We start from the raw sequence: 22,274 nt of genomic DNA, 5'->3' as shown, positions 1-22,274 counted from the left end.
AACGGGCAGAAAAATTCTAGTATATTTTCCCAAAAGTCTAAACTAATTTTCTTTAAAGTAAATCTGAAAGTAGTAATAAATATGCTACACAAATTAACTTACGTATTAACTAATGTATGAATGTTTTGCTTACTTGATGTGAAATGCATTATGTAAATCACTTTTAAAAGTGTCTCTATTTTGTTTTTTGATAAAAAGGGAAAAAGTGCTACTTATATTCAGGAAGATACAATATATATTATGCTTATTCCATGGTCTGATGAATTCTTCATTCCGATAGGCTGGAATGTGTGCAGTATAATAGTTGAATGCACAGTTAGGTCCAGTCAGTTTTGATCACAGTTCTAAGTAGTTTTGCCACCCTAAAACATTAGTAGTAACTATAGTAACTCAATGAAAGTTGCTGGAGCTTTTTACCTGACACGCATTTCTCTCCGACATGTGCATCACCAGGGAGTTGTTGGGGTCAACCACCTTGACAGTATTGTCAAAAATATTTGTGGAGAGGTAGCTGACATGTTATTATGAGTTATTAGATATGCCATGTCATACACACACACACACACACACACACACACACACACACGATTTCAGTCAAATATTGAACTGCTGAGACAAATACTAGTTTTAACTTGTATATAAACTGGCAAATGAAGCGACGCAGTGGCGCAGTAGGTAGTGCTGTCGCCCTACAGCAAGAAGGTCATTGGTTCGAGCCTCGGCTGTGTAAGTTGGCGTTTATGTGTGGAGTTTGCATGTTCTCCCTCCGGGTGCCCTGATTTCCTCCACATACCAAAGACATGCGGTACAGGTGAATTGTGTGATGCCATCTTCCATCGCGATGTTTCACTTTAGACATTGTATGTTACCAAATGGTTGACATCGCCCAACCTGAATTTAACGTTGATGGTGTTATTTCAACAATTGCTGCTTGCAAAAAACTGAGTGGAAAGAAAATAAGAAATTCATCTTTTACAAATGACAAATAATGAATTTTATCGATACTTCAGGTACCCCATTTGAAAATTACCTGTATTGAATTCCACTAATTGTATTTAAGTTTGTTAAAGTTGTTTAAGTTTGTTGAAAATGTTCCTCAAAACATCAATGGTTTTCTCTGCTGTTGTTGATGTCATGACTTGCACCTCAGGCCACTTTGAATGCGCATCGACCACGACTAGATACATGTGACCCTCACATGGCCCAGCAAAATCTACATGTATGCGCTCCCATGGTTTACTTGGCCATTCCCATGGATGGAGAGGTGCTTGTGATGGCATTTTCTGTATTTGTTGGCATGACTGACACATTTTCACTTGCAATTCAATGTCAGCATCCAGACGCGGCCACCACACATAGCTACGAGCAATGGCTTTCATTCTGACAATTCCTGGATGTCCAGTGTGCAGTTCTTCCAGCACTCTTTTCTGTAGTTTGTGTGACACCACAACTCTCATACCCCTCATCAAACATCCATGTTGGACAGACAGCTCACTGTGTTTGGAGATGAAAGTTGAGAGTTCATTATTATCTGTCAGGCTGATAGCTTGAGTTCCTTGTAGAACCATTTTGACCACTGTAGCCAAAATAGAGTCGCTCATAGTCTCTCTTCTAATATCAGTGGCACCAACAGGGAGTTTTTCCATCTGTCCGAGGTAGAACAGCTCTACAGCTTTGTTCTTTTCTCTATGTTCTACGTGCAATGGCAGACGGGAAAGACCATCAGCATTTCCGTGATGTTCGGCTCTATAGTACTCAATGGGCTCTATGCACGGCGGCGCGTGACGTATTTCCGGTAAAATTTAAGACCCCGAGCCTACTTCCGCCGATCGTACAGTACAGTGCTACAACAGGAGCGCTACTGATAAAAACGAGTAATGTTTTGGACAGTTGCCTTAATGTTTTATGCCATTATAGCCCACTTATATATGTTTATGTCAGCTACATAAATATGACATCTAAACGTTTAAAAGTATCATTTGAAAGACGTGAGAACAGTACTTGTAGATACCACTGCTGTGTTCAGCAATGCACAGCGTCAAAAATTGAACTCTTACCTTAGTTTCCACACGTTTCCAAAAGACAAAGTCGTGCAGAAGAGGTGGGTTGTTGATATTAAAGATATCTGTGAGAATTTTACAGAAACAGAAAAAAACAAGAGTGTAGCTGACAATTTCAGTCTAGAAAACTGATCGAGGCTCGAGTGCCAACCGGATGCAGACATTTAAAGAAAGGAGCTTTTATGGCAAATAATAGTTTATTTTCATTGCCTTTGAAGTAAAAAAAAATGAACATTAATATTTATAAAAATTTCTTAAGCTACTTTCTAAGTGCATTTTTTTTTAATTCAGAATAAAGACCTTTATTTTATTCACTGTACATATAAAATATAATTCACTGTATGTAATTTTAAATAATTGTCAAAAAAATGTAACATTTTGAAAAAAATATTTTATTCAGATGAACAGAAAAAATGACATTGAATCAGTTGTTTTCTTGAATCAGGTGCTTCTTCTGTAACTTGTGCATAGAGAGGTATTTGGGCTTATACGTATTAAATGAATAAATAAATCACCCATCTGTTTCATGGAACTTAACACATAATTGATCCATTCCAAACAATTGTTCATGTGACAACTCACATTACACATTTCAGAGTAATGGGCTGTCTGGAAAAGCAAAGCAACCAAATGTTTGCATATCCCACACTCAGCCACACAAGAGCAGGAGCTATTAACTAGCAGACGATGGCATGGATCTTCTGACGGATGTCCACTCCAGGATGAAGTAACACATAAAATTTTCTAGCTCTGAATCTCATAATGTTACCTAGAAAACAGAAACAAGAATATTAATAGGTTTTTAAAGAGAGTCATTAAAGGCAGTTCACTCAAAACTGAAAATTCTATTTCCTCATCCTTCACTTGTTCCAAACCTGTTTGAGTTTCTTTCTGATGTTTAACACAAACAAAAATACTTTAAAGAAAGCTGGAAACTTGCAACCACTGATATTCATAGTAGTTCTTTTTCATACTATGGAAGTCAATGGTTACAGGTTTTCAGCTTTCTTCAAAATATCTTCTTTTTAAAGGCATCTGCAGCAATATCATCAGATTAAACTACACAGTAAATCATTAATTTAAATAATTTAAAAGTAGCTCCCTTTAGTCACACTTTAAAATAAGGTTTCATTAATTAATGTATTTGCTCACTATTAAAATAACTATTTAATATTTAACATTGTTAAACTAATTTACTAATGAATAAAAATCCAAAGTCATGCTTGTTAACATTAGCTATTACATCGTGAGTTAACAAGCACAGTGAATAAGCATTTGTTCATTAATGTAAAAAACTAATAAATATTGAAATAGACAAATTGTTGATGTGAAATTAACTAATGACACCTTATTGTTTTGGGTCACCCTCCCATTTAATTACAATGTTATCGACTAAATAGAAAGCATGCTATCTACACTGTTACACTGCATCTGTCATCTCCACTGTTTCAGCAATAAATCTCAGCATTGACACAGTGCTATTTGTCTGTTGTGGATGGAACGGCATTGTATTATTTTATTCCTAATATATCTTGCTCAATAATCATGCTTACAAGCTAAGACAGCATCTGTGTTTCTGTAATTATCCGAACTGAACAGTGGTGGTCACTTTAGAACAGTAAAAGTATGAATGGGACAGAATTTCACATGTATGCTGTCCTACTCTCAGCTGGTGAGGAGACTCCGATTTCTTCATAGATCTATCGGTAGTAATGAGCTCTCACTGAGATCTTATTCCTGCCCTGTTTTTACCTGACACTTTGAGACAGAATTATGTACACATATGATTATTTTTACTTACGTGATAAAGCTGCAGATGGACGGATCGTAAGAGTATTAACGCTAAAGTTAGCCTTCAGGCTAGCTGAACTTACCTTCATATTTGCACAGGTAGGAAGATGCATACAACTTGAAACCCTTCTCAAGCTTTGCTCTGCAGTGTTTTAGAGCACATCCGGACAATCATTTGCACATCGTTGACCATAATTTACTCGCAAACAGCGAGTAAATATTGACAACTCTGCCATAATACTGTTCACCTCCGCTTAAAATCACCTAGACCGGAAGCTGGACCGCGGCCTTAGACAAAGCGCGGAAGTAATGCGTGCATATAGCCCATTGTGTAGTTGTGTGCAGACAAAAGCAATGCCCACCTTTGCATACGTGCCGCCGCCATTGATGGAATTCCATTTTGTGGCCCTAAGACTGTAGTAAGGGGGTGGTGATCTGTGAAGAGTATGAATTTTCGTCCGTAGAGATACTGATGGAATTTCCGAACTCCAAACACAATTGCCAGAGCCTCGCACTCAATCTGAGCGTAATTCTGTTCTGCCTTGGTAAGCGTGCGCGATGCAAAAGCTATAGGCTTTTCCTCACCTCTGGGTAACATGTGTGAGATGACAGCACCAATGCCATATGGTGATGCATCACACGCAAGTCGAATTGGGTTCTGTGGGTCGTAGTGTGTCAAGACATTTTGTGATACTAATTGTTCCTTTGCCATTTTGAATGCAGCATTGCTCTCTGCCGACCACAGCCAGCGCTTTCCCTTGCACAGCAGAGAAATCAAAGGATTCGCTATAGTCGCCAAATTGGGTATAAACCTCCCATAATAATTTAACAAACCAAGGAATGACCTCAGCTGTGTGACGTTTGATGGGGGTGGGGCACTGACAATTGCGCTCACTTTTTCAGGCGACTTGTGCAAACCTTCAGGGTCAATTATGTGACCCAAATATTCCAGTGAGTCCTTAAAAAAGTCACATTTTCCTTTTTCCACATGCAAGCCAAACTCCTCCAGGCGTCTAAGAACTCCATCCAAGTTTTCCAAGTGTTCAGCTTCAGTTCGCCCAGTAACAAGAATGTCATCCAGATAACAATGGACATTAGGAAGGCCTAATAATACTTGATCCATAGCTCTTTGGAATATTGCTGGCGCGGAGGCAATCCCAAAAGGAAGACGAGAATATTGGAATAGCCCTTTCTGTGTGGAAATTGTGAGGAACTTTGAGGACTCCTCCTCCACCTTCATTTGGAGGTAAGCATGGGACAAGTCTAGTTTACTGAAACATTTTCCTCCTGCTAATGAAGCAAAAAGGTCCTCGATGCGTAGTAACGGATAGTGTTCAGTGTGAAGTACAGGGTTCATTGTCACTTTAAAGTCCCCACAGATGCGCACTGCTCCATTTTTCTTCACCACTGGAACTATTGGAGTAGCCCATTCACTATACTGCACCGGTGTCAAAACTCCCATTTCAGTGAGACGGTTCAACTCCTCTTCAACTTTTGGACGCAGGGCATATTGGACTACTCTGGGCTGACAAAACTTTGGTTTATGTTCAGGTTTCAGCGATATTTTAGCTTTTATTTTCTTCATTTCCCCTAATTGTTTAGAGAAAACAGCGGTATGTTTTTGCAGAACACCATCTAGTGTCTTCAGTTTGACTGTTCTTATTTCTTTCCAGTTAAGTTTAATCCGACGCAGCCATTCTCTGCCATAAAGTGGTGGATAATCTCCCTGCACCACATACAATGGAAGAACAGCTGCCTGTTTCCCCATTTTTACATGAACGTCAATTACACCTTTAGGGCGTAATGCTTGTCCTGTGTATGTTTGAAGAACAATGTCAGTTGAGCATAAGGGCAGATGTTTCAGTATTTTATTATAAGTCTCTGTTGAAATTAAAGAGACTGCTGCGCCTGTGTCCAGTTCCATTTCAAGTGGCAGTCCTTCAACTTCTGGTTTCACCATGATACTGGAATTTTCTCCTGGCTGCGACAGTTTATACAGAGCTAAATCATTGTCTGTTTCATCACCGCTGGATACTGCATCAGCATCAAGATGGTGTACATTTCCTTTTTTACTATAGCCTTTATGCTTAGCTTCTTTTGTTGACCGTGCAGCTTTTACTCTGTTTCCATTCTTTGTTTTTCTGTCATCGCTACTCTTTCTACAAATGTGACTGGTATGGCCTTTTTTTCCACACATGTTACAAGTTTTGTCCTTAAACCAACAATCTTCATCACTATGGTTATTCTTTCCACATCGTTTACATTTGTTTACAGTCTTAATCTTTGTAAAAGACAGTGCGTTTACCGTCAGTGATCCACTGAGTTGATGCGCTTCGCGTGACGCTGTTTCCATGGACACCGCCAGTTCTACCGCTCTATGAAACGTCAGTGTAGTTTCAGTCAACAAGCGCTTTTGCGTGGCTTCACTCTTCAAACCACACACGAATCTGTCACGGAGTGCATCATCCAGATGACCCCAGAATTCACAGTGCTCAGACAATCCTCTCAGCACTGCAACATACTGTGTCACCGTCTCGCTCTCCTCCTGATTCCGCCGGTGAAATCGAAAGCGCTCCGCGATGATCAGGGGCTTCGGAGAAAAATGCTGCTGTAGCGTGTCTGTGATCTCTTTAAAACTTTTCTCTCCCGGCTTGTCCGGCGCGATCAGACTTCGGAGCAATTCGTATGTTTTCCCTCAGATCACGCTGAGCAGCACAGGCACTTTTTTGTCAGCATTAATGCTGTTTGCTTCTACAAAGTGCTCAAATCGCTCAATATAGGTGGTCCATGGTTCCACGCTATACTCAAAAGCTTCCATATGGCCTATAGTAGCAGCCATTCTAGCTAATCTAGCTCACTTTTGCTACGCAGAGAAAATAAATTTCAGGTGCGCCTATCTACTCACGATTCACTGTCGCCAAATATGTTATGTTCTCACTATCATAACATTTAAAATACACTCTTGAATGCACTAGGCTAAATAACACAGCTACAACAGGAGTACTTAACTTCTTCACTATTTTATTTACAAGAGCACACAAACATAAGCAGTAACATGTGGGTGCCACCTAATGGCACTGGGGACAATGGCAATATCACATACATAACAATGACAGTCTACAAAAAAAGTTAAGATTAAGTGATTTTCTCCCTAAAACAAACAAATAATATAAAAACAAGCTTATTTTTCTTTTTCACTTTCATATTTTGTTTTATTTAAAAACTGCCTTAATGTTGACATTTTTTGTGAAAACAAGACAATATTTCTTTCTTGTTGAAAAGGAGGGAAATGTTTAGGTAGCTAGCTTGAAGCCAGTGGTGCTGTCGGTAAGAACAGGGGTCCAGTCTAGTTACTCCAGTTAGTTGTGTTTATTAGCATCAACAAGGATTTTGTGCTCAGGAGGAAAGGCGTGTGTGTGCGTGTGTGTGTGTGTGTGTGTGTGTGTGTGTGTGTGTGTGTGTGTGTGTGTGTGTGTGTGTGTGTGTGTGTGTGTGTGTGTGTGTGTGTCGGTGTGTGTGTGTGTGTGTGTGTCGGTGTCGGTGAGTGTGGCTTTTTACAAGAAAATAACAAATACAATGTGTCAGTAATCAGTAAGGAAGTAACAAATACAACGCTTCAGTCTACCAACAAAAAATTACAAAACTAAACAGAAAATATGGTAAACATGGAACATATGAGCACTTAAGTAAGTTTAAATCACACAAAAGCCACTTACATGGTCAAATACGCACACACAGGAAAACAAAAGGAAATCAAATTCAGTCCTCTGCACAGTTCAGCCATGTTCTGCCAGAAAATATCAAACTGTGGGTACAGGTGCAGTTAATAAAGCCCTTGAGGCAGTCCTGATTGGCCAGAGATTGAATGAGAGGAGATTGGAGTGAACCATAATCTAAACAGGGGTGTGACAATATGAGTTTGCAATTTTGGAACAAAACTTCTCAACAGCGGCCCCCAAATTTGACAGTTTAAGGGAGATCAGGTAAGGCCGGGTGAGGAACCAGTGGGCCTTGTGTAGATCCAGTCCTTAACCTGGACATCAGCAATCCTATAATGGCCATCCTTGCTGGGATGGAGGGAGATTACCTTTCCTACTGGCCACTGAGATCAGGGAAGTTGGGAATCAAGAATAAGAACAACAGTGTTAGGTTGTAAGTTAGGCTTGTCAGTGCGCCACTTCTGTCTGGACTGAAGCGAGGGGAGGTAATTTCTGAGGAAAAAAGCTCAAAAATGATTTGACTATGACGCCATTGATGGCGACTGCACAGTTCAGAGTCTGAGTATGTTACGAGAGGAAGGGAAGCATCGTGCTGCCCCATGAGAAGCAAATTAGGGGTCACAGGGTCAGGATTAGGATCAGCAACGTCAGATGACACATATCCCAAGGGCTTGGTTTAGAATTCCCTCGATTTCAATCATGACTGTGCGTAGTACTTCTTCACTGACCATTTGAGCACCTAGGGTGGTTTCCAAGGCAATTTTTTATTGAGCATATTTTACGTTCCCAAGTTCCAATGTGGGATACATGTGGAAGATTAAATTTGAAAGTAATTCTCTGTTTGGCCAGGGTTTCCTGAAGGTCATTGGTTAGGAAATGATAGGCTTCCAATAACTCTTTATTACCTCCAATAAAGTTGATTCCTCTGTCTGAAAGCAGCTCGGCTGGTTTCCCTCTACGTACAACGAAACGCCTGAGTGCCATCAGGAAGGAACCCATGCTCATGTGACAAAGTAGATCAAGGTGTATACATCTAGTAGTCAGACATTTGAAAATTGTTCCCCATCTTTTCTCAGCTCGTCTGCCAATTTTTCCCGTTTAGGGCCCAAAGCAATCTACCCCAGTTGAGTAGAATGGAGGTTTGCAAAGGTGTAGGCGGGCTGGTGGGAGATCAGCCATTCTGGGAATAATAGGATGAGCACGAAACTGCTGGCATTTAGGGCACTTATGTTGATGTTTACGGACCATCTCACGACCCCTCAAGATCCAGAACCTTCTCCTTAACTCAGCAAAAAGTCTTTCTGCCCCAGGATGGTGTAAGTGGTCATCATAATCCTTTATTATGAGTTTTGTTATAGGATGTGCTGGATCCAGGACAATTGGGTGAATGGCATCAGGAAGTAGATCACTACTCTGACGAAGCCTTTCGCCTTCTTCAATGAGTCCTAATGTATTACCTAATTCAGAGGCAAGGGAGAGTAAACTGCTTGAAGACAAAAGGGGCTTTTGGTTTTGAAGGCAGGCCAAATCGTCCTTAAATGATTCTATCTGGGCTCGTCTTAGGATGGCAGTCTCTGCATCATGGTAGTTTTCTGCTGATGGAGGATTTGCTGCCCCCTGAAGGGAGGTAGCTGTGCAGTCAAGGAGGTCTTGAAAAGTGGCAAATTGACTTGCGGTCAGGGACAAAGGGGTATGGACTGAGAGATACTGCACCATAGAAACTGGCCTTGTGCAGCTCTACAGGGTCATCAGGCTGATCTACATTGGGGTTAATGGGCCATAGTTCAAATGGTTGAGACAGAATGGCAGGTCCTTGATTCCACCTACAGGGCCTGCCAAGATCAGTCAGTAGCTTTCCTTTAGTTAGGTCATCCGTTGGGTTACTAAGTGAATTCACATAATGCCACTTCTGGCCCTTAGTGAGTTCCTGAATCTCAGCTACCCTGGTTCTAACAAAGATCTTTTAGTGGCAAGAATCAGAGAGCAGCCAACAGAGAACGGTCATAGAGTCAGTCCACAAAGTAGTCTTCCTGATATGGAGCGTGAGTTCTGTTTGTAGGAGATTAGCTAGCTGAGCTCCTATCAGAGCAGCACATAATTAAAGACTTGGAATGGATAGCCGTTTCTTGGGGGCAATGCGGGACCTTGCAACGAGGAAAGACACATTTACCTGCTCATCATCTTCTGTATGCATGTAAGCAACTGCACCGTAGGACTGTTCTGATGTATCACAGAAGATGTGAAGATCGTGGATGGCTGACGTGGGGTCTACAGACCGTGTGAAGCAGCGAGGTAAAGTGATGGTGGAAAGGGCAGGTAATTCACCTTCACTTGAAAGCCAAGCTTCCAGGAGATTATGAGGAAGATTTGGATCATCCCAATCTCGTGTCTTTCTCCATTATTGCTGTACAATAATTTTGGCTCTTGTTGTAAAAGGAAGGATATAGCCAAGAGGATCATATTGGCTAGCAAGAACTCAGTAAAGGTGATGCATGGTTGGGGTAGTATGTTCAATGGGTCTGTGCCTTTATCTTAGGATGTCTTTGTGGCAGTTCCAGAGTAGGCCTTATGTGGATTCTGGGGGATCAAGAGATGGATGGTGTGATAACCAGAGCTCCGTTTGTTCTGACCTGGCTTCAGGAGGTAGGTCACTGATGACTTTAGGATCATTACTGGCCTATTTTCTGATTTCAAAGCCACCAGAGGAGAGGATAGTGATTAGGTTCTGAAGGAGATCTTTGGCTTCCTCTGGGGTGGGTAGACTTTGCAGGCAGTTATCCACATAAAAGCAATTGTGTATGGAATGGCTAATGCACTCAGCTGCCTGTGCATCTTCGATGATCTTTTGGAGGATGGAAATAGCACAGCAAGGCCTTGAGGTCGTGTCCAAGGGCAGAACTTGCCATTCATATACAGTTGGAGGTGCTTTACAGTCCAGGTCACGCCAGAGGAATCGCAGAAGAGGTACCTGGTAGAACATTGATTTGATGTCTCCACTTCTTGCCGTTTCATACTGCCTGAAATGAGGTAGAACTCCAAGGAGGGAAGGCTTAAGGATGGGGCCAGGAAGTAACTGTGAATTCAGACACTGATTTCACCGACTTTCACAGCTACGAAGACGGACCATAACTGCCTCCTTGGGGGCCTTTAAAGGGGGCCAGGGTTCTACACGTAGAAGAGGTGCTGCATATCGTAGTATACCATCAACAGTTGTGCGGATAGTTTGGGTGTCAAGTTATTGCATTGCCATTAAATCCTGCTTAGACCGAGTCAGCAGTTTAGTGCTTTTTTGAGGTAGTGCATCCAGCTGCCACAGCTTTTGTACATTGTGGTAGATGTCATCAGGTGGGCATTTAAGAGAGATATAGTGAAAGCCCTAGGACCCTGCAGTGTCTAGCCAAGCCGGGTCTTGATCGCTACAGGGGCTCCAGGAGGTCCTAATTTCAATGGTTGCATAGGGGTAATCAGGCGTGTTTGATCAGCTCCTAAGAGGAAAAGGGGGTCTGACTTTATTAAGCTGTTTGAGAGGAAGCTGACAAAGGTGAGGGTAGCATCGCTGGAGAGCTTTTACAGGATGAGAATGATCAGAAAAAGATAACTGGTTGGCAGTAAAAACTTGACTAATGACATAGGACTTATCTGGATGCGCTTTAGGAATGAGAGTGAAGGATACCTCAGCTCCATTAAGAGTCTGAACATCTTGTCTCACAGTTCTCAGCTTCAGGCTATCAGGTTTTCCTTTTAACTGAAGTGCTTGGGCAGCAGGGTGCAAAAGGATTGTTCTTTCAGACCCATCATCCAATAAGGCATAAGTGTCTAAGGACTTGTTTCCATTTTGCAGGGTCACTTCAACTACCTTCATTAGGACTTTATTGCAATCACTAGGATGATCAAGAGAAAAATTCTGCACTTGCCTCTGGTTAATGGTGCATAGGATCTCTTAGTGTTTCCCAATACACTGGCTGCAGCGTCCCTTCAGGCCACATTGGGTTGCATAGTGCTTTCGTGCACATCGCCAACAACGTCACTGTTCCTTATTCCAGTTAATTCTCTGGTCTTTGGTAAGGTAAAGGAAATCATCACATTTGCTAACATGATGCTCAGCAGAATTACAATAGGCACACACTGAACAGCGTTCAAATGAAGTGTTAGGAGGAGACTGACTGACTCTAATGTACTGAACCCATGTACTGAAGGAGGCCCAGAAGTGCCTGAACTCGAAGTGAAAATTGGTCTCCTATGCTAGCATCTCCTATGCGAATAGCAGGCATCTTCATTATAGCTCTGAGCTCCTTCATAACAAGTTGTCTAGTTTGACCATAACGCTCATCTAGGGCAGTGGTTCCCAACCTTTTTCTTTGGGGCCCCCCCCATGAACATATACAAACATTGGAGCCCCCCCACCATATAAATACACACGCACGCACATACATATGTACTGTGTGTGTGTGTGTGTGTGTGTGTGTGTAAATATATATATATATATATATATATATATATATATATATATATATATATATATATATATATATATATATATGTATATATGTGTGTGTGTGTGTGTGTGTGTGTGTTTGTGTAATATTAATATATAGTAATATGTATAGAAAATATTAATTAATCAGTTTTAACTTGTCTTGCCCTTCAACAAAACCAAAATTTAGGTAGGCTTTGTCATACTGTCTAATCTTTTTCTTCGCCTCTGAAGAATCACTGCATTTACGTTTGTCTGCCATTTTAGTTTTGATTTTGCCTTTACGACACGTTTACAAGCAGATTGCGCGAGTGAGCAAAATTTAAATAATTATTTAAAGTTATTTATTTTAATAATTTTTACTATTATGTTGGAATTTTAAGCATGCGTTTAGATTTTTATTTATTTTTTTGGTACCTAAAAATACATATATAATAGTAGGGCTGCTCGATTTTGAGAAAAATCATAATCACGATTATTTTGGTCATAATTGTAATCACGATTATTCAAAAACATTGCCAGTTAAAGTCAAAATTATTAGCGCTCCTGAGATTTTTTTTTTTGTAATAAATATTTCCCAAATTATGTTTAACAGAGCAAGGAATTTTAACAGTATTTCCTATAATATTTTTTCTTCTATTTGTTTTATTTTAGCTAGAATAAAGAAAGGTTTAAATATTTTGAAACCAATTTAAGGTCAATATTATTAGCCCCCTTAAGCAATATATATTTTTGATTGTCTGCAGAATAAACTACCGTTATAATGACTTGCCTTATTACTCTAATTAAGCCTTTGAACTGCACTTTAATCTGAATGCTTGTATTTTGAAAAATATCTAGTAAAATACTATGTGTGCTGTCATTATAGCAAAGACAAAAAGAAATCAGTAATTAGAAATGAGATATCAAAACTATTATGTTCAGAAATAAGTTAATAAAATATTCTTTCCATGAAACAGAAATTGGGCAGGAAAAGGTTTGCTAATATTCAAGAGGGCTAATAATTCTGACTTCAACTGTATACAGTTATTTTCCACCCTGCAAAGGAAAGAGAAATAAATACAATAGAATAAAAATATAAAACAAACTGTGCTTTAAGCATCTTCACTGTAAGAAAAACACTTTAGCTACAGCAGTCCTTCAGTCAAGAGCAGCGAGGGTTTTCTCGTCGTGTTTGTTTAATAATGATAAAAACAGGCGGCAGAAGGATTATAGCGCACTGTCTCTTTAATGGTTTCTCTTTCACGTCTTTTGATCCTCAACTCGTTTGTTTATAACACAAATGAGGGTTAATGTACATAATCACTAAACACCGCGTTTTGACACCTATTTGACCATTAAAGCGCTCACGTTAAGATGACTTTAGATGTCTGCGCTCCTCTGCTCGTCTCAGTGTGTGAATGAGAGTGAATGCTGACCCGCCGCATGCTTCTGACTGCGTGATCGTGCTGCACACACACATAAGCTTTTTCGCGCTTTTAAGAGCCATTTTTAAGAGCTTGTACAACTGGAACGTGGCAAAATATGATGCAATAATCATTTATCTCGATTAATGCTTTTTTATAATCGTTTAAAACCGAAATCTAAATCGGATATTCGATTAATTGCAAAGCCCTTTATAATAGTGGAGCATTTTTATGCCTTTTTCTACCTCAATACTTATCCTCTCCCGCGCCCCCCCTGTGAACTCTGGCGCCCCCCTTAGGGGGGCGCGGACCCCAGGTTGGGAACCACTGATCTAGGGCACGTATAACTTGAGTATAAGGATCTGGGGCATAAACATAAGCCAATGCAAGTCTTCTAGCCTGGTCCATCTTCATATAATCCAATAAGATGTGATATTTATACTTCTCTGACTCCTGGATCCAACAAGTTGGATAGGGCCATCTTTAACATCAAATACTGACCTTCATCTTCTCTAGTGAGATCAGGGAAAGTATGACCTTCTACCCTCCTTTAGTTTGACAGGGGTGCAGCTGGAGGAACTAGCTGATTTTTAGGGGGTGCAAATGCCAGATGGTGAGGCTGCACATTACTTGTTGGCTGAGGAGAGGAAAATGTAACATCAGGCAGTGGTTGACTTGGCAGTGTAGGAGGTGGGTACATCGAGTTATACAAGACTGATCCTAGATATGTAACAGGAAACTGACCAGGGCTAAAAGGATGTGTGAGCTGCAAGGGCTGTGACACAGATTGGGTAAGGGCTCGGCTTGAAGGTGGTGGATAAGAATACTGTCGTATTTGATAAGAAGGAGCACTATGGGTACCTGTAGTCTGACAGGCCTGTTGTGTTACCACTGGGAGAGGGTTATGGGGTGCAGCAGAGAATTCAATATGACCGGGAGGATGCGTATGCTGCCACGACTGCAACCTGGATGAGGTAGTAGGTGCATGGCTTAGAGGAGATTCAAGCTGTTGTGGAGGTTGAAGATGAAGGGTACTAGTTTTAAGCATGGACTGCTGTATGTATCTACCCTGATTTTTAACTTCCTTTATTAACTGCTGTAACAGGGTGGTCTGAGCATCAGAAACAGGAGCCATTTGGGAAGCAAAGGGGTGTTCAGCATCAGGGGTTTGTGCTCCCTGTATTTAAACAAAATACAAAGATTTGATCAATTATTCATTCCATAATTTACCATAAAAATCTGATATGGTTTTGAGACATGGTTTAAAGAAATATTATAGTACTGAACAAACAACATAATAAGAGTGTGCAATGTATAATTGTGAATAGTCATCATACTGAAACATGCATTTCATTGATTCTCGCCAGTACAGTTCATGTGCTCTAGAACTTTTTTATTCCAGGACCCACCAAGGCAAGTAATTCAATCTCAAGACCCACCATAATATTTTAATATGGAAAAATGGGTAAAAAAAAAAAAAAAAAAAAGGTATCCATTCAAAGCAGTCAAAAATATATGGTGTGTGGCTTTTTGGATTTTGCGATTTAAAAATGCACAAAATGAGGCTCGAAGTGCTTTTTGTGGGACGCTGGCTGTAACTGTGATCATTTTTTAGTTGAAAAAAAAATACTCTTCTTTTTTTTAGAAGAGAATATGATCAACCTTTGATCAAGCCCCTTGATTATGCAGGCCCCGTCACATCACAGTAAATTCAACTACTAGTGTATATTGTCATAAGAAACTGAATAGCTTTTTGATCGATTACTACAAGCTGGGAAAACGTCAGGTAAATATGCCAATGCAATTAACGTCATTGCTGAATAGATCTAATATTTACACATTTGCTTGAGGAAGGAATGATGACGGTAGTTACATTACTATATTTTCCATAACATCTTTGTCCTTCCATAACATTAGCTGACGTTAAAACTAACAGATAGCACTATAGCTATTTATTGATTAGCAATCTGTCAATGTTGGGATTTTAAAATATGGGACAACAAATAGCTTCAAATGATAGAATACAGAGCAAACATTAAAAAATATTTACAATAAAATAAAAAGTTTAGCCTTTTAAAATTAATGGCCTATACAGAAATTAAATAAAGCTATACAATGTATTTCACTTTTAATAGTATTTGCATTTTGATTAAAGTTACTATAGTTATTTAGTGAAGAGCAGCAAAGGAATCTCTCATTGTGTTTTGTTTGATAACAGAGGTGTTAATGTAAGAATGCACAGATCTATAATGAAGCATTCGACTACTTAAGTAACTGTTTGTGCTCATTTAAGAGAAAATTTGTTGTGTTTAAAATAAAACACGCAGGACGGAGCAAAAAAAACCAAAAAAAAACAATGAAAAATAAAATAAGCACTTTTGCGACGGTCCCTTACTGAGAGTCCCTTACTGCTAAACGCAGATTGCCAGGGCTTAAGGGCGAATTAAACCAGGCTTCAAACGGAGCAGTGCTCGTAATGTTGAGTGAAAAAAAGACAGCTGTGAAACAACCAGCTTTGTCTTTTTGTAGGAAGCACACTTTAGATATTTTTAGGGTAAGAGGTGTTTGAGTTATTGCCGTAAATCGTACTGGTTTTGATTCACGGCAATGTAAATATAGCTGCAGCTGTGTGACGTTGCGCGACCCACCTTTGTTCACTGTGCGACCCACTACTGGGTCGCGACCCACAGTTTGAAAACCCATGCTCTATAAAAGATGATTATGGTCTTTAGGAAACTAGAAGTCTTGAAGTCCTCCTAGTCCACCACAGTACAGTCTGTTTTGGTAAATTTACAGCCATAATCTCAACATTAAACACACTGCCATTACACACATCTCATGTCAACTGCTGTTGTTAATTCTTTAGATGCATTTTTTGGTGAGGGATCATATGGCTGCATCTATGGAGCAAACTTTTGGCAAGGATGGCTTTGAGGAATTATAATTTCGCTACAGTATCAATATATATTTATAATATATATAAATTGCACTTGACACATTGGGAACATAATTGTAACATGTTTGATTGTTGATTGTGTTTTAAACAGGCAAATAAACTGAAGTTTTATTGCGAAAGCACCTCGGTTCAACGCTGATCTTTCTTCTAGCCTGGTCCCGTTCTATTAGCAGTTTGTCTTAATCCTGTCCAGAGATCCAGATACTACTACAGCCTGACCTGTACATCATAATCCTGGAACGTCTCTCACCTTGACAAGACTTATTTGACTTTAAGGTGTCTTACTGAGGCTCCATCAATGAAGACTCAGCAAGGTGTATCATGCAGGAAACAGTGTCCCTCAATCTGTGCTGCCATTGTGGGGTGTTTCATCGAGACATAAAACTGGAGAACCTGCAGATCAACACAGACAGACTTGGTCAAGCTGATGGGCTTCTCCAGTAAGAGTCTGCAGATATTCTGTGATACGTATTGTGCAAGATTCTGTGATATGTATTGTGCAATAAACTTGTGGTTTGAGACTTGCTATGACTAGTTAAACTGGTGTCTTTAATAAACTAAACCACACTAAATAACAAATAACAACAAGAACCAAAGGGTCAGTAACTTTAAGCCTGAGTTCATGAGTCTCGGTTATGAGAAAACCAGTTTAGACAGAAACAGTAAAGATGTGACTGTATTTCAAGCGTCAACAGTCAAAATCTCTTTCCTACAGGAACTCAAGAATTCTCTCCACTGAGTAATTGAATTGAATTGAATTGAATTTGATACATGAAGCATAAGAAGTGCTTTTATTCAGACTGGTGTTTGGCTGTTTTTCTCATTTCAGACACACTGATGATCTGAGCCTGGATCGTCAAACAGTGAGAGGCCGTTCATCACAGCATAGAAAACTATACAAATCAAGAAACATGAAAGGAAAAGTATCACCTCAAGCAACCAAATTTTGAGCAATTTCATGCAAATGTCAACCCTGAAAAGTTTTCTCCAAAATAGCGAAACCCTTTGTAGGTTTTTGTGTGTGTGTAGGCTTGTGTTTTACAGTGCTGTAAAATACTCAAAAATGTCTCGGCCAATGTTTTCAAGCAATTATTTTTTGCACATCTGTCACATCCAAAAATGTGAAATAAAATAAAAAACTATCATGTTTGTTTTATAGAGAGCCAACTCTTATTCTTTTAATTAGCATTATTGCAAAGTACAGTTGAAGTCAGAATTATTAGCCCCCCTGAACTATTCGCTCCTTTGTTTATTTTTTCCCCTATTTCTGTTAAACGGAGAGATGTTTTTAACACATTTCTAAACATAATAGTTTTAATAAGTGTAATGGAAATTCATTTTAGATAAACATGTGTAGTGGAAACTTACAGCAGAAACAGCGGAGCACCTGATGCACGTACAGAATGGGTCTTATTAGGATTTGACCTTGCAAGCAGTACAAACTAGATAGAACAGTGAACATACTTTGCTTCAGTGTCTCATTCTGTAGAAACTGTCGTCAGAATGGGCAGTATTAGGGTTTGACCTTGTAAGTAGTAAAAACCAGATAAAAGGGTGAACACACTTGACTTCAGTGTCTCACTCTGCAGAAACTGTTGTTGCTGTATGACTGTGACCTTCTTTGCAAAGAATAAAACTTTAAAAAGACATTTCGAGTAAGACTTTGTTTCTTGACCACAGAGAGCGCCTCTTTAAAGAAAATTGCCACTACAATTTGGTGTCAGAAGTGGGATGTCTTGGAGGAACTTTTCCGGACCCTGCGGACGGTGACTGATCATCCTGGGACTTCGTGTCACAGCCCTGCCCCGCTCGATTGAGGGTTGAGGGGCCGACCGCAGGGCTCGGAAGGAAAACCCACTGACATCTGGGAAAAAGAACTCAAGTGGCATCTTAACTCTCTGGTAAGAGAGAAATTAACAGAAAAAGAAAATTGAACAGTTTTGGGCATTTGATTAGGCAATTAAAAGGGTTTTTCACTGTAATTTGGGCCATCACCATGCTGGTAGATCTGTCTCTGTGGGATAGCAGCGTGATTAATGCAAGTGAGATCTGACATCAGGCAAGGATCGAGACCTTTTTACAAGTGAGATCTGGCATTTAGCTAAGATCAAGACCTTACACAAGTGAGATCTGGCGCCTGACTAAGATCAAGACCTTTTTAACACGTTTGGCTAGCTAACTGCGATTTACTCCCGGAAGGGGGTTGAAATCAGGGGGCTGTGCGATTTACTTCCAAAAAGAGGTTGAAAGCAAGGGCTGTGCGATTTACTTCCGGAATAAGGTCGAAATCAGGGGCCAAGCGATTTACTTCTAAAAGGGGGTTGAAATTGGGGGCCACAAAATTAGAGCTGGAAAGCTTAACTTTTCGATTTTAGGTGAAAAATCGAATTCTGTTGGAGACGTCCGACAGATTAATAGGTACCGAAAAAGTCCAGGGGAAAGATTGTTGCCAGCTTGGGGAAGTCTCAAAGCAGAATAAAAAAATATGATACACCGGTTTTTTGGAATATGGGAAATTTATACGGAAAAAGAAAAAAAAAAGAAAAAGGCATGCAAGAGATAGGAAAACAATAAAGTATCACAAGTTTCTAAGGGAAAAGGAATGTTGAGTGTTACTAGGTTAAACATAATAAAAAAAAGGAGATAAGAAGGCAAAAGGAAAAGCAGGTTGACTTTGCGAAAGGCATGTGTGTGTCGTGTGGAGACACTGTTGATTGTTGGCTCAGGGAGGCAGATAAGAGGCAAAGAGGAAAATGCTGCAGAGGCAGCTGGCATGTAGGGAAAAGAATGAAGGAGATAAAGTGAAGGAAAAAGCAAATGAAAAAATGTGAACGTGTGAATGAAAGAGTAATTAGCACTACTAATCCTTTCTATACATCTGTTTCCATACATGTACTGCCGTACCATCACTATCCCGTGGCTGAGCTGCGAGCCCTGAGAACTGACCCAAACCTTAACTGCTACTATCCCAGAAGACCTCCGACCGCACCAATGAAATTCCCACCTCAAGCGAGTGGAGGACATCTGTTTGAACTGGAGAAATGGACATTTAACGAACATTCTGCTGTGTGCTCAACATGCGGAAGACAAGCTGACAGTGAAGCAAGAGCAAGACAAGAAGAAAGCAGAAAGGGAGCTGTGCATGGCTCTGGTACAAGTGGCCAACCAAAGATCCAACCAAGACCTGACAACCAAAAATACCACAAGTTCAAAGGTGACAAAGGTATCAAGGGGGAGAAAGATACCAGAAGATGGAGAAACTGGAATGTGACGTATGGCGATGAAACCTGCAGAGCCTGTGGTGCACGTGACGAGAAACGGAACCAAATGTCTGCGCTTGCCACCGAGATGGACTTTTGGTCAAGGATTGACCTGAAAGGCGCAAACCAACAACGAGGAGCTGATGTGCGGAGAGGGAAAAGCAGAAAGGAGGGGGGTCTGGGCAAACAGCCAACAGCTACAGTAAAGGGAAGTGAACATTTTTTTACTAACATGTTAAATGCAGACACATTTTTATACACACATATTCACATACACTGACATACTGGCTCTCTGCAATGAAGGAAAAGCTTGCATTTCCCACTGTAATTTTGATCACAGTAATGTTGATCATTTTTCTGATGAAATGGCATTGTTTTAATAGTCAAGCATTTTTTTTAATATGCCAAAATATTCTATGTTGATTGAGAATACATTGGTTGAGTTTCTAGCTGATAGTGGAGCTAGCATATCTTGCATACGACTATGTGACCTGCAGTGTGAAATACCTTTAACAAACAAATTTCACGAGTCTCTGTCTGCATCTGGTCATACAGTGGTTGAGCGATTTAAAGCTCCGCTGACCTGTGAGACAGAGGGGGGTAAAATTTTAACATATGAATTTGTTTGTTCACCAAAATGCCCCGTTCCTATCCTCGGAAGGGACATTTTGTGTAAACAAAAGTTGTTTTTAACAGCAGATTCCACTGGTGTGAGAGTGATTGAAGGAGAGGAATTTTGTTGTTTACAAATTGAATCACAAGCACCGAAGTGGGCTTATGAATGGCTGGTTGAAAACAATGAGTGGGCTAATTCAATTTCCAAATTGGCTAAAGAACGTGTAAAACCTTTTGACATTGATATAATGTCTCCTGGTGAACTGCATTGTACGTCACATGTCGTAACTGATAGGGATGCAGAGTTTGAAAAGGCTTGGTTTGAGGCAAATGTGAATGAAACTTTGATTTTAGAGAAAATGTACTGGAAGGATAGTCTGTGTGCAGTTTCAGTGTCTCTGTCAGAAAAGCAGCTTTCATTCTATCTCATGTCAGCACAGGCTGTGCCTCACATATCAGTTTGCAAGGGTAAACATCAGTCTTGGGCTGATTTAGGCCCGTTTGTGAAGCAGTGTGTTGAAGCCGAAGACTGAGCGCTCTCTCGCAGGCCTTTAGGGTGGACAGTGAAACTGAAACAGCTGTTTTAAGAACTGTGACTGTGACTGACAAACTTTGCGTAAAGAACTCTTGCATGGTTGACTTTAACGCTGCAGACATACACCCAGCTTTAGCAGAAATACCAAGTGAATTATGGGCTAAAAGCAAGTATGATGTTGGTTTAATCAAAGGTTGTGATCCAGTGACAATCACTGCATAATCTGATCACAGACATTGTCAACAACAATATCCTTTGAAAAGGGAAGCCATTGAGGGCATTACCCCCGTATTTGAGGTTTACTGAAACAGGGTGTTATTGTACCATGCAACAATTCTGAGGTTCGCACCCCTATTTTTTCTGTAAAAAAGATAAGGGATAATGGGATGCCTACAGAATGGCGTTTCGTACAGGATTTACAAGCAGTAAATGCAGCTGTCAAACAAAGGGCTCCATTAGTTCCAAATCCGTACACGATTTTGTCACAAATTCCTGAAAAATCACAATTCTATTCAGTGGTTGATCTGGCTAATGCATTTTTCAGTCTGCCAGTGGACAAAGACAGCCAGTTTTGGTTTGCATTTAATTTCAATGGCAAAGGCAACACCTTTACATGTCTGTGTCAGGTGTCTGTTTCACTTTATAAAATGAAGCGTTGTTAAGAGGTTTGGAACCTTTGACCCTGACAGCTGGAACTGCTTTGTTACAGTATGTTGATGACCTGTTGATATGTGCTTAGAATGAAGAGATGTGTGTGAAAGACACTGTGACTCTCCTTAAGCATTTGGCTAAGGAGGGCCACAAGGTTAGTTTGACAAAATTGCAGTTTGGTAAACAAAAGGTAACTTTTTTGGGGCACGTCATTACACCACACAGCAAATCTCTGTCTGAAAAAAGGGTGAGTGGTATAAAAAATGTACCAAAACCACAAAAAAACAAAAAAAAAACCAAATGTTGTCTTTTTTGGGTATGTGCTCATATTGTCGCACATTTATTCCAAATTATGCAATTTTGGAACAACCCCTGAGAGCCCTAACACTAGGGAAGGGGATGAAATCCACTGACAAACTAGGGTGGACGACAGAGGCAGAGCAGGCATTTGTAAACATGAAATTACAAATGGCTGAAGCCCCTGCATTGGGTTTACCTGTACCAACAAAACCATTTGTTCAGATGGTAGATCAGAGGAGTGGGTTCATGACGTCATTGCTCCTACAGAACCATGAAGGTAGACTGTTAAACAATGTACTGGTTTGAATGCAGCTACTCTTCTTCCTACTGAGGAAGGTGGGTGTAAGATTCCCCTAAATTAGGCACCAGATTCAGCGTGGTTCAGCAAGTCGACTTGGAGACAGGAGAAGAGACCAAACTGTAGTTAGAATGGTTTATTCTGCAATCTAACACACACAGGATGAGCAGGGATAGATATACATAGTGGGCTGACCTCTAAAAGTTACA

At 40.2% G+C, this 22,274-nt stretch overlaps 2 protein-coding genes across 15 annotated transcripts in view; one reads left to right on the top strand and one right to left on the bottom strand.

Moving 5' to 3' along the window:
* The window catches only part of LOC147837069 (uncharacterized), a 36,983-nt gene that overhangs the window by 5,173 nt on the left and 9,536 nt on the right, over nucleotides 1–22,274 (top strand). For 7 of the 11 annotated variants that reach the window (XM_087240665.1, XM_087240671.1, XM_087240675.1 and 4 more), the window contains one exon: nucleotides 17,236–18,055. The exons of 1 other annotated variant lie outside the window; for it this stretch is intronic. The gene's annotated coding sequence lies outside the window, so the exon portion shown is untranslated. Of the gene's footprint in view, nucleotides 1–16,497; nucleotides 16,928–17,235; nucleotides 18,056–22,274 lie in introns of those variants that run through there. 3 more of the 11 variants (XM_087240673.1, XM_087240668.1, XM_087240670.1) reach the window with 1 other exon arrangement.
* Nucleotides 2,432–22,274, bottom strand: part of pimr50 (Pim proto-oncogene, serine/threonine kinase, related 50) — a 38,669-nt gene continuing 18,826 nt past the window's right edge. The window contains exons 7-10 of one of the 4 annotated variants that reach the window (XR_015477340.1): nucleotides 16,657–16,799; nucleotides 14,195–14,627; nucleotides 13,952–14,087; nucleotides 2,432–2,829 (exon numbers count right to left, since the gene is read on the bottom strand). Coding sequence is in view for 1 of the 4 variants with exons in the window: in XM_087238446.1 (XP_087094572.1) it covers nucleotides 16,747–16,799 (53 nt within the window). In the remaining 3 variants the exon portion in view is untranslated. Of the gene's footprint in view, nucleotides 2,830–13,951; nucleotides 14,088–14,194; nucleotides 14,628–16,491; nucleotides 16,800–22,274 lie in introns of those variants that run through there. The other 3 variants (XR_015477339.1, XR_015477341.1, XM_087238446.1) reach the window with 3 other exon arrangements.

Source organism: Danio rerio, chromosome 2 (assembly GCF_052040795.2).
Source record: "Danio rerio strain M-AB ecotype USA chromosome 2, GRCz13ab, whole genome shotgun sequence".
Taxonomy (NCBI): domain Eukaryota; kingdom Metazoa; phylum Chordata; class Actinopteri; order Cypriniformes; family Danionidae; genus Danio; species Danio rerio.
Note: the sequence above shows the minus strand (reverse complement) of the source record. Positions and strands in the feature narration are given on the sequence as shown.